At 33.3% G+C, this 19,585-nt stretch overlaps 1 protein-coding gene across 1 annotated transcript in view; it reads left to right on the top strand.

The window, feature by feature from the left end:
- Window positions 1-19,585, top strand: part of ADAMTS19 (ADAM metallopeptidase with thrombospondin type 1 motif 19) — a 296,035-nt gene that overhangs the window by 129,189 nt on the left and 147,261 nt on the right. Inside the window, exon 8 of the mRNA XM_068534394.1 lies at window positions 8,181-8,286. Within this exon, the coding sequence (XP_068390495.1) occupies window positions 8,181-8,286 (106 nt within the window). The remainder of the gene's footprint in view (window positions 1-8,180; window positions 8,287-19,585) is intronic.

Genomic DNA, 19,585 nt, shown 5'->3' on the forward strand with positions numbered 1-19,585 from the left:
TTGTGGACTACTTAGAAGTGTATCGTTTTGTGTCTAGACAGTTTGGGCTTTTCTGGTTATCTTTTTAGTCCTTTATTTTGATTATTTACATTGTAGCCAGTGAACATACTTTGGAATATTTCCACTTTTGAAATTCCTTGAGTTTTTTTTCCCCAATACTCAGTAAATGGTCAATTTTTGTAAAAGTACCATATACACTTAAAAAGAATGTGAATTTTGTTGTCAGGTGCAATGTTCTATTAGGTCAGTTAAGACAGACTTGCTAATTTATTGTTCTGATCTGTTATGTCCTTAGTGAATTTTTTTATGGTTGTTCTATCAGTGATTAAGAGACATGTTAAAGTCTCCCAGTTTAATTATGGATTTGTCCATTTCTCCTCTTAATGCTGTTCATTTTTGCTTTCTGTATTTTGAGCCTACAGATAAAAGTTGTGAAATCTCCTTATTGTAGTAACCCTTTTATCATAAAACAAAAATCCCTTTATCTCTCCTGATGCTTGTGGCTTAAACAATTTGCTATAATTTTGTACATTTGTAGTATTTATATTATTACCCCTGATCTGTTTTGGTTAATGTTTACATATTACATCATTTTCTATTCTTTTACTTTTAACTTATCTATATCCTTATATTTAAAGTGTATGTATCTCTTGTAAGCAGAGTAGAGTTGCGGTTTATTTTTATTATGCAGTTCTATAATCTTAGTATGAATTTAGCATAGTTAGTCTTTTTTATTTAATGAAATTTCTGGTATAAAATGTGAGCTTTCTATTTGTTTCATTTTTAATTTTATTTCTTTTTCTTTTTCCCTCTGTTCTTGCTTTTTTATATAAGTAAATCTAATATTTGTGTGCCATTTTCTATATTTAAAACTGTTGATTATATATTATTTTACTATTCTTTTGAAATTACCCTATGTGTTACGACATGTATCCTTTTACTACTTTCCTAATATTGCTAGAACTTTTGAACACTTGAACTCCATTTATTCCCCCACTATATGTTGTTGCATGTATTTTAGTTCTCTGTATTTTAAAATTGGAAGACATTAAAATTAGTGTTTTGTGTATTTGATATTTATTTACAGTTGCTCATATAGTTACTCTTTCTGGTATTCTTTTTTTCCTCTGTATTTCCATGTTTGATTCTGGGATTTCTCCTTCTGTTTGAAGAAAATTCTTTAACATTTCTTTACACCAATAATTTTTTCTTATTAATTTTTTAATGTATTGAAGTAACATTGGTTTATAACATTATATGTTTCATGTGTGCATTATATTTTGACTTCTGTGTATGCTGTAGCATGCTTACAATCAAAAGTTTAGTTTTCATCTGTCACCATGCATTTGAACCCCTTTACCTATTTTGCCCTCCCCCCTGCCCCTTCCCCTTTGGTAACCACTACTCTGTTCTCTGTATCTTTGTGTTTTTATTTGGTTTGGTTTGTTTATTTATTTTGTTTTTGTTCATTTATATTACACATGAGTGAAATCATATGGTGTTTGTCTTTCTTCATCTGCATATTTCACTTAGCATAATTCCTTCAAGGTCCAACCACATTGTTGCAAATAGCAAGATTTCATCCTTTTTTAGTGGCTGAAAAGTATTATACTGTATGTATGTACCACATCTTCTTTATTCATTCATCCATTGATGGGCACTTATGTTATTTCCATATCTTGATTCTTGTAAATAATTTGTAGCCGCTATGGAAAGCAGTATGGACAGTGGTTAAAAAATTAAGACTAGATATAGCTATTCCTTTTCTGGATATTTATCTGAAGAATGAAAACACTAATTCAAAAAGATATAAGCAGTCCTATCTTTATCACAGCATTATCTACACCAATATTTTAATATAAAGTATCATTAGGAAGGGGTTTCTTTCTCTCATTTACAAAAAGATGCATTTGGTTTGTGGTGGCCCAGTGAATGTGGATTTCAAGCTCTCTATCTTTATGTTAAAAATGCCTTTACTTCATCATCATTTATTCTCTAGTTTTTTTGTAGAGGTGACTTCCCTCTCACAGTGAACCTTTTCTTTACTTGGTTTGTAATTTTTATTTGTGAGCTAATCTTAAGTCAGCTTTCCTGTGGGAATTTTATGTTTACTGAGATGATATCATAGTGATATTTCATTTATTTTTACTTAACTGACAAGGAAATCCCTAATCCTTGTATGATCCCCAAATTGTAGGATCAATTTGTACATTACATTCATGGTTTAGTATTCTTGTGGCTTCACACCTATGTATGATGGTGGCTTGGAGTTTTGATTTGTTTATCGAGTCTTTTTCTAGCATACCCAGAATTTATTTTGAGCCAGAGTTCCTTGCTGCTTTCCTGCATATGGATTTTTAAAGTTATTTTCAAGTATGTTTGAAAGTCATTAACAGCAGCTATTCCAGGCTTTCTGATTTGTATATGGATCTCAGTTCCTTACTCACTAATACCTGTCACTGCAGATATTTTGAAACCACGCCCATTATTTAATAAGACTTGTATCTTATATGATACCCAGGCTCTGACAGCATTAACTCATGATCTTATCACTCCAGACTTGAATTTTTTTAAGCTTCATTCCTGTACCTGAGAATTGTTTTTACTTCAACCTTAGCTATACATTCAAAAATTTGTATATTACATAATATTTGGCATCTCTATGTGTTTTTCAGAAAAGGAGTCTCATTCTATGTGACATGAGAACATAAAAACAATATTTTAATGTCTATACAATATTCTGCCTTCTTTGACCACAGAGTTTCACCGTCCGTACTTTTCATTAAACTAATACCGTTTTTGTTGTCATTAGAAGTCACTTTTTTTCTTAGTATTCATAGAAACTGTACTGTTAAGAATGTTATAGGTTACTTAAACATTTAAGAGGATCTGGAAGTCTATTTTTAATTACTGTTATAACTATACTGATATTAGATGTATAACTTATATAACTGTACTTTTATAGTCCTAGATCATCATCTTGTCTTTTAATGGAACAGAGGCAGATAATTAGCAAACTAGTAAAGCAAGTTATTGTTTTAAAATATGTTCAAGGCCCAATTTGAATGTAATTGTTAAGTGGGTTTTACATTATCTGGGCATCATTATTAAAATATTATAAATTTTTTTTCAAATTCGTGGATGAAATACATTTGATTCTTCTAAATTATATTTTTATTTAAGGCCCTGCATTGAATCACATTTTATATTAGTCTTTCTATGCATTTCCTTTAAAGTACCCCTTACTGAGAATGTACCAAATACGGTGTTGATGCAGGGATGTACTACAGGGCCTGCACATTTAAGGAACATAAGCATCCCTCTGTCAGTAACATCAGCTCATAAGCATTTTTTTACGCTTTTCCCTGATCAGTCCTTTGTTCAGGAATTCTACCCCCCAACTTCCACTTCCTTTCCCTGGCTCACCTCTGCCCACTCAATGATACCGCCAAACTATTTCCCTCTCTAAAAGCCTTTCCTGCTTTGATTTCCCCTATTCAGTGTCTTTTGTAAGTTATTCTCCCATAATATCCTACGTACATCTGTATGTCACAGAACATTTTTTAAATGGGTGTTTGTGTGGCTCAGGCTCCTGAAAGCAGTGCTCAGCATGTATTCATTTTTGTACCTTGGGGACCTGTCCCACATTACCTTACATTAGGCCTCAAGAAATAATAGGACTCATAGGTAAAAACTTAGCTCATAGGGTGCAATCATAAGATAAATAACTTACCTAGGATTATGCAGTATTTTGTGCCAGGAAAGCCAGGATTTTGAACTGAGGTGGTTTAGCTAGTGTTTAAAGGCAGCAGTTTGGGAGCTGGACGACTTACTTTTGGTAGGATACGTCCATTTGATCACATTAAAAACTCTGATATCCTGATTAGGCCGTTATTGTAACATGTATCCTGTAGGGTTTTAGAAGTTTCTGATCATCTTGATGAGGTGTATCATATCAGGTCCAGGATAGTGTGTTTTGTTTTCAGATGAGAGATTCTCTTGACTCCTGGCGCATGATTTGATTCATTTTTAGATGACAAATTAGAAGTTGTTTTGGTTTCCTTTGTGTTTTCAGAATTTCTACATTAAAAGAGGGCTTTAAAAAGCGTCTGTATTATAGCTATCTTTAAATAACAGCTGTGTTAAATCCTTTCCCCTCCTAACCTCTACCCCTTATTATAATAGGAAACATGTGGGTTCTTGAAAGGACCTGAAAAGCATGGGCTTTTAAACAGAATAATGCAAGTCATTTAAATTAGTCATGGTTACAATTATTCTCCATAACTTTTAAGTCAAAGAAAATCTCCTCGGTGTGCCAAATGTAAGAACAATGAAATTCAAACTTATCAGAAACTTAGTTGAAGATTTTGACTTTACATTTCAGTGAAAGAAGAATAGCAGTAGAGGGTCGTTTTTGGTTGTTAAATTACACCCTGATCTAGAAGACATTGTATTAATTAGTATTCAAATTTCATAAACATGATTATCGTATTTATGTCTTTAATTTTCTTACTATAAAACTATTATAAACACTTACATGAATTTGGAAAATGGGAAAAAAGGAAGAAAAGTTACCCACAATCTCTTCACATAATACAGTTGCTGTAAACAATTTAGCATATTTATGTGGTCTTTTGGTTTTCCTATGAAAATGTGGTGATTTGGATTTTTTAACACTTAGTTGTGATCATTCCTCTATGTCAATATGTATTCATCATTTTTGAATTTTATTTTGTATAAATTTATATTTTACAGTATAAAATATGTCTTGTATATTATAAATTATCATTTTTACCACCATATGTTTTTATATGACCACACAGTAGTCATTGATTTCCCATAAACTGGTGAAGAATTTAGGGCTCCCAGAGAGGTCACTGTTCATTCTTTCTCTTCCCCTGTACCACAGGGCTGGTGCTGAGAAGATACCAAAGTTGTACACCTTCTGCATTCCTCTTACTTCCCACTGTTGCTTCTAAATCAAAATCTCTCTTGCCCTCATATAAAAACTCAGCATTTGAAGCTGAAGCTTGAGCTTTACCATCATGTCCCTCACTGTCACTGTGATTGATCCATCTCCTTGATTCTCACTCACATTTCCTATGGATGTTGGCCACCTCTCCCACCTAAGTTCTTTGTGATCATGTGCAATTTCATGTTCATGGTATCAGTCCCCCCAACACTACTTAATTATTCTTTGACCTCAGCCTCTACCTCTGCCCTTCTTTACTCTCATGGCAATACCTAATCATGTCATGGAATTTCAGCTCTGAAATCTAAAAATCCCTAAATCTATCTCTTATCACAGTCTCCAATACTTTTTTTGGAAAGTGTCTGTTCTTTTACCTCCATTCTCCTGACCACTGTATTCATTTCTCCCAAGTATCAGGCTCTGACTTTACTTCACTTATCAAGCATATAGCCTTTACAAGGTCTATCCCTTCTCTCACTCTCAGTTTTACTGCCAACTCTTACACCCTAGGATTCTTCCTTTATACCTGATCTACAAAATCTCAGCTCTCTTTCCTATTTCTCTCGGTTGCTATTTCCAATAGCCATCCACCTTTGACCCATGCATCAGATGACATTGCCTCCTTTTTCACTTAGACACACAAGAATATTAGAAATTAAGTTCCTTAACTTAACAAGCTATATCTTTCAAAGTCCTTACGGCAGTCATCTCCATTGTGAAACTGTAAACATTCCTATTAAAGTCAGCAGGGAAAACACGGAGCTCAATACCACACATATTTCAACAGTATGTTGAAAACCCTAGCCAATGTAGTAACATTACAGAAAAATATGGAAAAAATATGTAAATATACAACAAAAATAATAATATAGAAAATAAAAGAATTTAAAACAAGTGACAATACTATTTTTATTTGGGAACAGTATATTTGAATGGGTATGGGAGAAGAAATGTAAAACTTATTAAAGTGGCTAAATTTGATATGTACTGGTTCATGTAGCAAAGGGATATATGACATGATGACAACCCACATTGGCTGAATTTTAATCTGCATATGGTGATGGAATTATTTTAGTTGTGGTGAAAAACGTGGTGAAATATATGGGCATTCTAAAGGAAATTTTGTACCAAACAGTGGTCATCAGCATGCTAATTATAGTTGAGCTTGATTTAGAATTTTTGCAGAACGTTTAATCTCAAATTATATATTTTTTTAAAAATCTTAAAATGCTCAAGAGAATTTTAATATCCTTTTAAGAGGAGATACTTTTCTTTCACCCTCCATCTCTCCCTTCCTTCTTTCTTCCTTCCTTCTTCCGTTCAATTATGACACAAGTTCAGTTACTCCTAAATCTTAGTTTTCTGTTTTTTGTTGTTTTAATAAGTACCTGATTTAGCACTCCTAAAATTCACACTACGTTTAAGAATTTTTTAAAGTTTTTATTTCACTTATCGTTTAATGGAACTAGATAAGAACATGTTTTTCTCCTCTTTCTCTTCTTCTCCCTTCTGTTTATTACTACCTTCATCTTTCCTTCCCACTTTATCTTGATTTAACCCTGGAATAATTTCAGTTGCCTTAATAAGCCAAATGAAGTAGGGCTTATCATCTCTCTATTCATCCATTCATCCATCCATCCACCCATCCATTAATAGAGAAGTTATTCATCTATTTGTGGATTTGAAATGTCTATAAGATCTATTTTAATTTCTAAATACTTAGAGAAAATAACATATGTATATTTAATCTCTTGGCTGTTTCTTCCTGTAGTTATATGTTTTAAATAACCTGTTTATACTACATTTTGCTTGACAAATATATCTTCATTTGTCTGATAGGCCAGTGAATACCAGGCCTTGACATTCAACATGAAGGTTTGAAAGAGTAGTTAAGGATAGACTTTGAACTAATCTCCATTTTCAACCCTCCAGCAATGCCTCTCCTCAAACCTTGTGTGCCTCAGTCTTGAGCCTCTCTGAGGTTCTACCAGGCTCATAAAATCCTTCTCTCCTGTCATGTGGGCTGTGGCTCCACTAAATCAGTCCGTGTTCCTTCATGAATCTTCTCTTTCCAAAACCTGGGCAAGGTGGTTTATTGTTTTATTTAAATTTAATTATTCCTTACCATTATTCTTTAAGTTTCTGGAGAAAAAAAGTCACAAGCATTCAGCTAACCATCTTTAATTAGGGGCAACTCTGCTCTAAATTGTAATCAGAGGCAAAATAAAATTAGCTGGTAAATGTATTCATCTTTGGTAGTCATGTGATCTTTTGCAAATCATTTTACCTGTCCTGGCTTTAATTTTTTCATAAAATGAGCTTACATGTATTTTATAAGGATATGAGAATTAGAGAACATACAATTAATTCAAAAAATAACAATTTTTTTTTATAACAAGTAACTTTTGTTACTTGAAGATACATTAAAACATACTCTTGGAAGATTATAGTTCCTTGCATTAAATGATATTTGTTCAGGAGTATATCTGAATTAGTAAAATAGTACATAAATCTTTGACTAAAGAGTATTAGTGATTTCAGGTATTATCCTCTTTACTAATAATTTAAACCAAAAGATCAAATGTCTTGCTGAAATTTTTGTCTTAAATAATATTTCAGTATCATGTACTCCATGGTCAGATCATCTTATTAGCTAAGAAATTTTCAAAGGAAACATTTTCAGTTTTCCAAGTACCATAGATAGTTTTTATGTTACATTAGTTAAAATGGTATTTCATAAAATAAAATTTCAAAATTTTATTAACTAAAAATATAAATGTGAGTTCAAGAATCTTATAAATGTAGTTTATTTTAGGGTATTTCTTTGAAACTAGGTTTCAATAATTGAAAAATATTTAAATAATCATTGCTTTTTCATTTACATTTTCTAAGTTGTAACTGTTTATCTTACATGACAATGAAAAGTGGTATTTATAAAATGTATGTTTATGGTATGCCTTTTGAGAACTGTATAATTGATAAAATAATTTCATCTAAAATATAAAATTGAAAAGAATATTAACAGTTTATTGAGTGACATATACATATGCATTTTCTCCTGAAATTGTTTTTAGGGGCTGGATATCACAGTTTAATATTGACATATTTGAGGGGGAAAACTATCATTTTTCTTTTCTTCTATTAATACCAAGCACAAATATTTGCATTTTAATTCTGACATTTGATAATTAACGTTTGTGTTTTCTAGGTATAGCTTACTTGAGTGGAATGTGTAGTGAAAAGAGAAAATGTATTATTGCTGAGGACAATGGCCTGAACCTTGCATTTACAATTGCTCATGAAATGGGCCACAAGTAAGTAAGAATCCTGGCTATGCTAATATATTAGCACGTACATTTGTAATTTGAGTTATTGAATTACATGCATATCTTTTCATTTTTTGCTTTGAGCCTAAGCTTTTTTTAAATTAGGTAAACGAGGAGGCAGAGAAGATCATTTAAATTTGAAGAGTGTCTTCTGGTTGTTGTAACCATTCCTGATACTCTGAATGAAATCTTACTACATTATTAAAATCCTCATCAGGACAATCGTTACATGGCACATGATTCATTTCACTCGCATTTCCAAATGATATAAACCTTGCAATAATCATGACACTACACAACTGTGCATTATTCAAGCATCCAAGGAAAACACTATGCACAAGTAAAAATAGTTCCAGCTTCTAATAGTACCTGTTTGTTATTATCCACTACAGAGCAAAGGAATTAATCTGTACAGTTTAGGAGTAATGCATCTGGAAGAGAATTAAACTGGACACACAATTCAAGTGTAATGAACATTAAGTACGTCTCAGGCATAATTCTAAGTAAGCACTTTACATAAATTATTTCACTTAAAACTCACAAAAAGCAGGGATTTCATTTTACAGATAATAAAAATAGCAATAATAATTAGTGGTAGCAACACTTATATAGCACTTACTATGTGCCAGGCACATTTCTACATGCTTTATGTATCCCCACAGCGTTCTTGTCAGGTAGACTGTAAGAGTACCCATCTTATAGGGGAGAAAACTGAAGTACAGAGAGGTTAATTTACCCTGCCAAAGTTATAAAAATACTATGATGGAGGAAGGATTTGAACTCAGGTCATCTAACTCAGGTCATACTGTTCTGAATTTCTTCATTAAGTTGTCTACTATCTTTGGACCTTGGATTCCTCATCAATAAAATGGGGATAATATCTGTGTTATGAGGTTGGTTTGGGATTCAAATGACATAAGAAGTAGACACATATTTACAGGAAATACATTATAGTAGAATGGTGTGGGTTAGGGAATCAGACTTAATTTTGACTGTAGGCTTCTCTACATGCTAGCAGTATCAGCAGTACAGATGAAAAGTATTTTAATTGAACTCAGATTTACTGAAGTCCTACTCAGGGAGGTGATCTTTATGGAGACCTCTTTGGTCAAAGACATATTTAGTTTGGCCAGCAGTGTTTCAAAAATTGAATCAGTTGCCAACATTAAAAAGTATAAATTTGACGTGAAAATTCAAATTTCCAGACCTGGCAACATTGGACTCACAGTCCCATATGGCAGCCATTCCTTGGAGTTGAGTAGCGTCTGTACCCTTTAGGCTGGGCCCATCTTTCCCAGCTCATCACAGGCGGCAGCACTCTGCTATCGTGCACCCAGCTGACTTCGTTTTCATTATATACCTGGACTCTGTAGACAGTTGCGTAAACTTGTGTTGGCAGTGGAATTTGACTGGTAAAGGAAAACTTAGACAAAAACTTATATACCACATAACGGTGTTTGTTTAAAAAAGCCCTTTTTATTAGAGTAAACTGAAGTATAGGAAAATGATCAAGTCATAATTGTACAGCCCTATGAATTATCAAAAATTGAATGTACCCATGTACCCATAATCTAGTCCAAGAAATAGGATATTATCAGCAGGGATTGATTTTTGATGTCACTGTTTTCAGATGTGTAGGTACACTTTCATTTTCTCCCATGCAGGATTTCAGTAGTCATTCAAGTGCTCTAGAATATATGAGGAGTTTGTTATTTGAAAAAGAAACAAGAAAAGATAAATACACTTTAAAATCATTATCCTTTAGGGAAAGTATGCAGTACAATGACCTCATTCAGTATTTCACACCAGGAATCATAGGATTTAGATTCTTAATTCCAATACAGTTTTCATAATTTAAAGATGTTTCAGTTTAATCATAATAGGAAAAACCACATGTATCATTTGAATGAAAAATGCTGACAATAATGTTTAGAGGCAAGAAAAAGTTATTGTTAAAAATATTTTAAGACAGTGCATATTAATCATAAGTACAATTTTTATAAATTAAATGTAAGTTTCTGAATAATTAAAATTTTTACTTCAGCCATGCATTAACAGTTTGGTAGACAAGCTGAGTATCTTTTTATGAAACAGACATTAAATAATTTTGTCAAGTACCCTGAATACTAGAGGGTTCACTTTAAAAAGAAATTTTAGAGTTTAAAAGCAATTTCTTTTAAACTAATTTCTTCAGTCTGTGTTATATTCTAAAACATAGGAAAAACAGTAATTAAAGGAACCAACCACAGTACAAGTTGCTTCATTAATAAGCAAAGGCTTGGTCAAGAACCTACAACTACTTAAACAAAAAGCTAAATGATATAATTTAAGGAAAGGCCACTTCAGCTTTATGTAGTAGAAACATTGGTTTATGACCAGGAACTCAGGTTGGAATGGCTAAAATGGTAGTAAAATATTATTTTATTTGACTTTTATAGAGCTGTACCCAAAATCAATAGAGATGTGCCAAAGGTATGTGTAATGCTTGATGGATTAATACCAGGACATGTGATATATGTTGAACTACTTAGCTGCTAAAAATTCTCCTTACCAGTAAGCAATATTTGTCTCAAAAGTAGAGGCTAAAATTTTTCTTGCTGCTAGATAGTGGGAGACAATAGCAGTGAGAGTAATGGTGTCTTCATAAAGAACAAACAAACAGCAGGAAGTTCATCCATATAAATTACATCATCATCATCCAGTGTAAGATAAAAAGCACAATGAAACAAAAATATAGGAAGAAGAAATAAAAAACAATGTTCATATACACATAGCTTCTCACATAGGGAAAGTTTTCATAGATGTTAGAGAAGTATATTTATGGATTCTATGTGCATTTGCGCGCACACACACACACACACACACACACACACACACACCCCAACAGAGCTCTTTTACTTAGAGGTATAATTAAGATTCAGGTACTTAAGTGAAGCTACTTAATTCTTATTTTTTTTTTGCTTTTTGGATTTCTTTCTTTTTTTGGTTATAATTTCTTCCAATATATTCAATATATTTCCTGTAGGCAGAAATGGATTGTTTAATTTTTCAACCCACAGTTTAAGAAAGGCAGAATGCTTTTATCTGAACTTGTCAATTCAAGAATACATTTATAATTACACATGAAATGATTCTAAATTGATTTGAGTGTATTTATGATTGTTGCCTTGAATTTGATCTCTAGAAATTCCCAGAGCAACTCCATGTATAGCTGGAAAAGTCAATATGGGCCACCAAGTAATAAAACTGACTCTTGAGGGGGGTGAGAATTCAAGTAATTGAAGTGAACAAAAATATCCTTCTTTTACTATTGCAAAAGAATCTTATGTAATGTCTGCAAAAATATATTAAAATTTTCCTTAGAGAAATTACCAATTAAAAATCTTATATGTAATTATATACAAAAGTGTGAGTTAGAATCCATAGCAAGAAAGAGGAACTAAATGATTTATACCAATATTTTATGATTCCTTTCCAAAATTATTTTTCTTTCTAAATGATAGGTCAGGGGAGTGATTATTTTCCTTATAACCAAAAATTTCAACAATAGAATGTTTTTATTGGTATTTAGTGGTTTTATACTCATGAAATACAGATAGGACTTTCATTAATTTACTGTGATGAAGGCTAAAACTTTATTTTTATAAATAAAATACCTTATGAAATTGTTCATAACTTTGACAGGGTTTGTGAATACATATGTATACACATATTCACTATATTTTGTATGTCTTATATCACCTTTATGAACAAAATTTCTTAAAGTAAGAGATTATACTTTGATTTCAAGCTATAATTTATTATTAATATATTAATTGTGGTTACATTACTGTGTGTGGGGAGAGAGTCCCCAAGACCACCCTCAGGTTCAGTGATTTGCTAGAAGGACTCATAAAATTCAGCCAACCTGTTTTACTCATAATGATAGTTTATTACAGTAAAAGGATATAGATTAAAATCAGCAAAGGAAAAAGGCACATAGGGCAGGGTCCAGGGGACACCTGGCGCAAGCTCCCACTTGTCCTCTTCTAGTGGAGTTGTACAGGCAATGCTTAATTCTCTCAATAATAATGTCTTGAGAGCACGCACATTATACTGCCAACTAGAGAAGCTAACCCCGGCCTTGGTACTCAGGGTTTTTAGTGGAATTTAGTCACGTAGGCATGGCTGACCACCTATTCCCTACAGAGGTCAAGCTGTTCTAAGTCCCCCAGCACAAATCACATTTTTAGTATTAACTATTGGACATGTCCCGGGGCCCCCAAGTAAACAAAGATACTTTCTTATTAGGCAGGATATTTCACGGGCTTAGAGTTAGTCCTCAGGAGCAAGGCAAGTCGCAGACCTTTGTTTAGAATATGCAGGTTTGGGACCACACAAACTTGTGGAGTTAACTCTCAACTGCATAATTACACAGTATTTTTAAAGTTTTAGAATATCATGTTTATATTAGGTTGCTAAAGGCTATCTAATAACAATTTAAAAGCCTTCTTTTATTATCAGACATTGTACTAAACAGTTTATTCATATCTAATCCAATCTCACAGAAGTCTTGAACTAAGTATTATCATCTTTTTACAGATGAGGAAACTGAAGCTACTAGAGATTAATTTTTCAGGAGTTCTTCTGATGTTAAGGACATTCTTTTTTGATGAAATATATTGTTAAGATCTTCCTAGTTCTCTTAGTTTAACCTTGTCTTTTAAAGTTTTTGACCTGCAGACTGTTTTTTAGTAGTCAAATCTCATATTATTTTTTCTATAGTTTTTTGCAATTGGAAGTGTTTCCTCATTCTACAATTAGGAAAATATTTTTGTCTAGTTGTTTTCTATTTTCTTCCCCTCCTGCTCTCTCTCTCTCTTCTCTCTTTATTGCCATGTAACACTTGAAGGTCATCTAGAATCTACTTTAGTGTATGTAGTACAATTCTCTCCATTAAATTTGATTTTCTCATTAGCTGCTCAATAACTGATCTTATATTGGAAATGTGGTCTCTGATGAGGTAAGGAGCTATGCCAGAATATTGCACATTGCTCGCTTTTTTGAAAAAGTCTTGAAATTAAAAAAAAAATGTCAGTTGAACTAAACTGTGTGCTTAATGATGTAACTGATTTACATTCTAGTGCCAGCCGCTTATCTAGTTACAAATATGTAAAAAAAAAGAGTTCACCTTCTGGCAACCATTGCCCAGACCACACTTTGAGTAGCCCTGTTACATAACAGTTATTCACTCTAAGTCAGTATTACATAGGAGTCACATTTGGTTGCCAGAGAGAGGAATGTTTTTATTTTCAGCCTGAAAGGCGGTTTTTATTTGAATTGTTTATCTCTGTCCTCATATATTCTATGCAGTCCTTTTAGACATAAATTCTGTGATACAATCCATTGCAAATAATAAAAGTTGTTCTTTTGTACACATTTTTAGTGATCTTTTAGATTTGTTTGTTATATAAATGTGTGTGTGTGTATGTGTGTATGTATATATATATATATATATATATATATATATATATATATATATATACACGAAACATGAATATATACCATATATGTACCATATATACATATCACGTACTTTTTCCTTTAGGACCACAAATAATTCAGCCCTCTCTGTGAATTCCAACTAAAAGTAAAATAAACCCTTTAATATCGGGTAAGCTTTTACTAAAACTTAGCCCCAGGTCTTAGATATTATAAAATATATAAATTATTATGGAAATAATAATTTGAAAGATAATTGTTAGTAACGTAATCCTGTGAGTATTTTTCTGACCTTGCTGTATCTGGAGATTTATTGGGCAGCAAAAGTTTACACTGACTTAGCACATTGAGACCAAAGACTTCTGCTCCCACCTGAGGAAGGAAGGCAATAATATTAGCTTTACTTTAGGGATGATGGTTGCCAAAGCTCACACAGCTAATAAGTGACTGAGTGGATGTTCAAAGTCAAGTCTGTCCAAATCCAAAGCCCATGTTGTTAATTACTGTGCTCTGTCAGAAATGCGGAAGGGTACTTCTAACTCACTTAACTTACTTCTGGGCTGGCTCTTTATTATCTATCCCCAACCTCATGTCTTCAGCCATACTTCACACTATGCTCCCTCTCATTCTCAGCACTGCAGCCACATTAGAGTTCTTACAGTGTTTCTAATGTACCATGGTTCTTCACACTGCAGGACATTGGCACATGCTACACCCTCTACCTTACAAGGATGGGAACATCTTTGAGTAATTATCTCCTGCTGATCATAATTCACACATCTTATCAATAACCATTTCCTATGGGATGTGTTCTGTGTAGGTCAGTCTATTAAACACTTAATGCCACCATCTCTTTATAAATGTGTATTCATTCATCTCTTCATAGGCTTTAAGCTCCCAGGGGTAATGAACCATGCCTATTTTTTATTATCATGAGATTCCTAATCCATTTGATAGTGCTCGGTACATACTAGGCAAACAATAAATATGTGTTAAATAAGTGAATGTTTTAATATAGTAATTATCTTAGTAAAATATTCTTATGTGTAGAATGTCAATGAAATTTTATTATAGAAAAGGTGCTGTATGCACACTCAAACTGTTTACAGCATTTTTAGCTATTGTATGAAACTTTTAATAAGTTATTAGGGAAAGTTTTATTAAAATAATATCATGGGTTTTTAAAAATTTATTTATTTATTTATTTATTTTTGGCTGTTTTGGGTCTTCGTTGCTGTGCACGGGCTTTCTCTAGTTGCGGCGAGCAAGGGCTCTAGGGTGTGTGGGCTTCAGTAGTTGTGGCACACAGGCTCAGTAGTTATGGCTCGCATGCTCTAGAGCGCAGACTCAATAGTCGTGGCGCACGGGCTTAGTTGTTCCACGGCATGTGGCATCTTCCTGGACCAGGGCTTGAACCCGTGTCCCCTGCATTGGCAGGCGGATTCTTAACCACTGCGCTACCAGGGAAGTCCCCATGTGTTTTTAAATATACCCAAGGCTACATGGAGTGAGACTTTTTTCCAGCATGCACATGCAGAGATGATTCCCCACACCTTAGAAGTGCTCCCCCCTGAGGTCTTCCTATCACAGTAAGTGGAAGCTCCATCCTTCCAGTTACTCAGCCAAACACCATGAAACTGTCCTTGAACCCTCTCTGTTTCTCGCTCTCAACATTCTATTCATCAGCTGTTGACTCCACCTTCATAATACATCCAGAATCTGATTGCTTCTCGCTAATTCTCCTGCTACCACTCTGGGCCAAGCCAATATCGCTTCTCACCTGGATTATTACAGTGGCCTCGTAAATGATCTTTACTTTTTATCCCTTGCCTCCTACAGCCTGTTTTCAATTCAGAGCCAGGGAGAGTCTTCTAAAACAAAGCAAATTGCCTGACTTCTGTGCTCATAATCTTCCAGTAGCTTCCTATTGCACTGGTAAAATTCCCAGCCCTTAAAATGGCCCACAAGACCTTACATAGTCTAGCCTCCTTCACTTCCAGCCTACCATTTCCCTCCTTACTAAGAGGGCTCTAGATGCATCAGCCTCTTTTCTGTAACTCAAACACATGAAGCAAACATCTACCTCAAACCCTGTACCTTTTGCTTTTCCTTCTGCCTGTAATATTCTTCTCCAGAACAGCCACATGGCTGTCTCTGTTTTTCTTCTTTAGTTCTCTGCTCAAGTGTCACCTTAGTGAGGCCTTTCTGATAACATGTCTTACAAATGTAAATATAATCACAGCCCCAGCTTATCCTCCTCTGCCTACTTTAATTTTCTTCATAAAATGTTTCCAATTCAGCTGTGTATCTATCTGTCTATCTGTCCACCTACGTATCTATCAATCTATCTGTATGTATATGATGAATTCTTGACTCCTTATGTCACTGTTGTATTCCCAACCTCTAGAACAGTAGTACTTGCATACTTGGCACATAGTATGTACTTTTATTCAATAAATTTATTACTAAAAATGTAGAATATATAACCTCCTAAGCCGTGTAGAACAGCTGAATATATGAAAGTACTAATTGTCTAGTAGAAATGAATAAAATGTTCTGCTTGAGGAAATCAATTGTTTTATCTAAGTAATAAGTTTGCATTTACTGTCACATTAAAAATTTACATTAGAATTAACATGATGATTTGGATTGATAGACATTGTAAAGACATTGAAATCTCCCCTCCCCATTTTAAATACCTGAAAATTCCAAAGAGAGATTTTTTAAATCAATAGTCAAGCTAAAGAGCAAGAAATAAAAATTTCTACATACTAGATATAGAAGTAACCTATTGATATAAAAGAGATGGAATTTCTCACTCACAGGAGGCTAAGTCTTAATACTGGATGGAGGACCTGAGGGTTTAATGTAGCCTGGTGAAAGGGAGCCAAAGCTTCACAGCCCCTTACATGGTAATGTGTATCTCCAGCCAGCTGGCAACAAATGGTTTGTTTGCTTCAGGACATGGAGTGAAAAAGAATCCATCAGAGTCTGGGATGAACCCTATCCTAATGGCATAGTTTCACAGCATAAAGGCAAACATTAACAAAACAGAGGTACAACTACAATCATAGTAGGAGTTTTTTTTTTTTTAATTTTTTTATTTATGTATTTATTGACTTTTGGCTGTGTTGGGTCTTCGTTTCTGTGCGAGGGCTTTCTCCAGTTGTGGCAAGCGGGGGCCACTCTTCATCATGGTGCGCGGGCCTCTCATTATCGCGGCCTCTCTTGTTGCGGAGCACAGGCTCCAGACACGCAGGCTCAGTAATTGTGGCTCACGGGCCCAGCCGCTCCACGGCATGTAGAATCCTCCCAGACCAGGGCTCGAACCCGTGTCCCCTGCATTGGCAGGCAGATTCTCAACCACTGCGCCACCAGGGAAGCCCCCATAGTGGGAGTTTTTAACACAGCTCTCTGAAACTGATAGATCAAGTGAACAGAAAGATCTATACGGAAGAGAAGAGATTTGAACAACTAAAAATATTGATCTATTGGGCAGATATAAAACCTACAGCCAATTATAAAAGAACACCTGGTCTTTTAAAACATACTGGGTAGTTACAAAGAATGACCATATATTGTTTTATTCCACGAGTCTAAACAAATTTCAAAAAATGAATATACAGATGAATTTTTCTGATCATAATACAATTAAGTTAAACATCCAGTAACCAAAAAAACTAAGAAATTTAGAAATTTACAAGCATACTTTTGAAAAACCCATAGATCAAAGGAGAAATCATTAGGGAAACCAGACTATTCTCAGGTTTTAACAATAACAAATATACTATTTAGAAAGTGTAGCTTGCAGATAAAATAGCACATAGAGGAAAATGAATAGCTTTAAATATACATAAAAATTTTATGATGAAATTAATGCCCTAAGTTTTCAAATTAAGATGTTAGAAAGGTAACAACAAAGTAAAAAAAATAGAAGAAATAATGAAGAGTAGAAACGAATGAAAAAGAAAAATGTGATAAATGTGAACAACAAAGCCAAAATTAAATATATGAAAATGCAAGTAAAATTGACAAAGATAGGATTGATAGAGAAAAACAGGCATAATTCAACAGTATTAGAAATGAGAAAAGGAGATGTAACACAGATACCAAAGACATTAAAAAGATACTAAGAAAATACACTAAATACTTTCATGGCAAAAAGCTACAAACAGATGAAATGGGAAAATTCTAAGAAAATGTAATGGAAGGACATAAAGATCTATAACTATTTAAAGAAATTGAATCAACACTTTAGAATCTTTTCAAAGAAAACACAAGTTCACATAGCAATAGCTTCAAGGAAATTTAGAAAATCTAAATTTTCTAGAATGAAGGAACATCCTCAAACTCATTATTTGAGGCTAGCATTAATATAATATGAAAATCAATAAAGGACTATTATGAAGACGCAAGTATCAGTTATTTCTTATCTGAGAATGATGCAAAAATGGCAAAGAAACATTTTCAAAATAAAGCAGCACTGTATAAATAAACGAAGTTAATACAAGAGAATAAAGTTGACTTTATGTCTGTATAGAAAAGGTCATTTATCATTAAAAAATCTTAATCCCCACATTAACAGATTAATTAACAGATTCTGATTTTTTAAAAAATTTTTATTGGCGTATAGTTGCTTTACAATACTGTGTTAGTTTCTTCTGTACAGCAAAGTGAATCAGCTATACGTATACATATATCCCCTCTTTTTTGGATTTCCTTCCCATTTAGGTCACTACAGAGCATTGAGTAGAGTTCCCTGTTCTATACAGTAGGTTCTCGTTAGTTATCTATTTTATACATAGTATCAATAGTGTATATATGTCAATCCCAATCTCCCAATTCATCCCACCCTCCACCCTCCCCCTTGGTATCCATATGTTTGCTCTCTACGTCTGTGTCTATTTCTGCTTTGTAAATAAGATCGTCTATACCATTTTTTTCAGATTCCACGTATATGTGTTAATATACAATATTTGTTTGTAATTAACAGAAAAATTACACTATCTCAGTAGATGCAGAAAAAAATCCAATAAAATGAAATTTACTCATGTAAATTTACCAAGATCAATGGGAAACATGATTCTTAATTGTTAAATATTAGAAACATCCTCTATAAAATTAATAAAATCACAAAGATCTCACTATATCTACTTCTATATATGTACTGGGGGTTCAAACCAGTACAGCATGAGAGTAAAATAAATGAAAGATGTAGGGGTGAGAATGGAAGAAACAAAGCTATTTTACTTTGCAAATGATATGATTGCCTACATAAAAACACAATATAATGCAAAGGTAAAGTATGGAATTAGTTAATGAGTATAGTAAGTCTATTGGATATAAGATAAATATAAAAAACTGTCAACACAAAAATACAAAATCATTAAAAAAGAGGATGCTGTTTACTGTAACAATAGAAAACACAAAATACTTATGAATAAATCCAACAAAAGACAGAAAAGCAAATACCCCTATTAAAATTCATTAAATCAAACCTGTATCAGTGGAAATATACCATGTTTGTGGATAAATGAAATATCTTACAGATGTCAGTTCTGCTGTACATATTTTAGAGATTCATGGAAATTCCAATGATAAACTTTTATATAAGTTGGTGAATATTTCTAACATTTATATATAAGTACAAATAGCCAAAAATAGTCAAAACATTCTTGGAGAAGCTATGAAGCTGGAGGCAAAGGTAGAAGAGGATGAGGAGGAGAATAACATGGGAATCTTTCTCTAACAGAAATGAAGACCTATCATGAGACTATAGTAACTAAGATCTTGACATTTACGCATA

This window comes from Eschrichtius robustus, chromosome 2, assembly GCF_028021215.1.
Source record: "Eschrichtius robustus isolate mEscRob2 chromosome 2, mEscRob2.pri, whole genome shotgun sequence".
NCBI classification, from domain to species: domain Eukaryota; kingdom Metazoa; phylum Chordata; class Mammalia; order Artiodactyla; family Eschrichtiidae; genus Eschrichtius; species Eschrichtius robustus.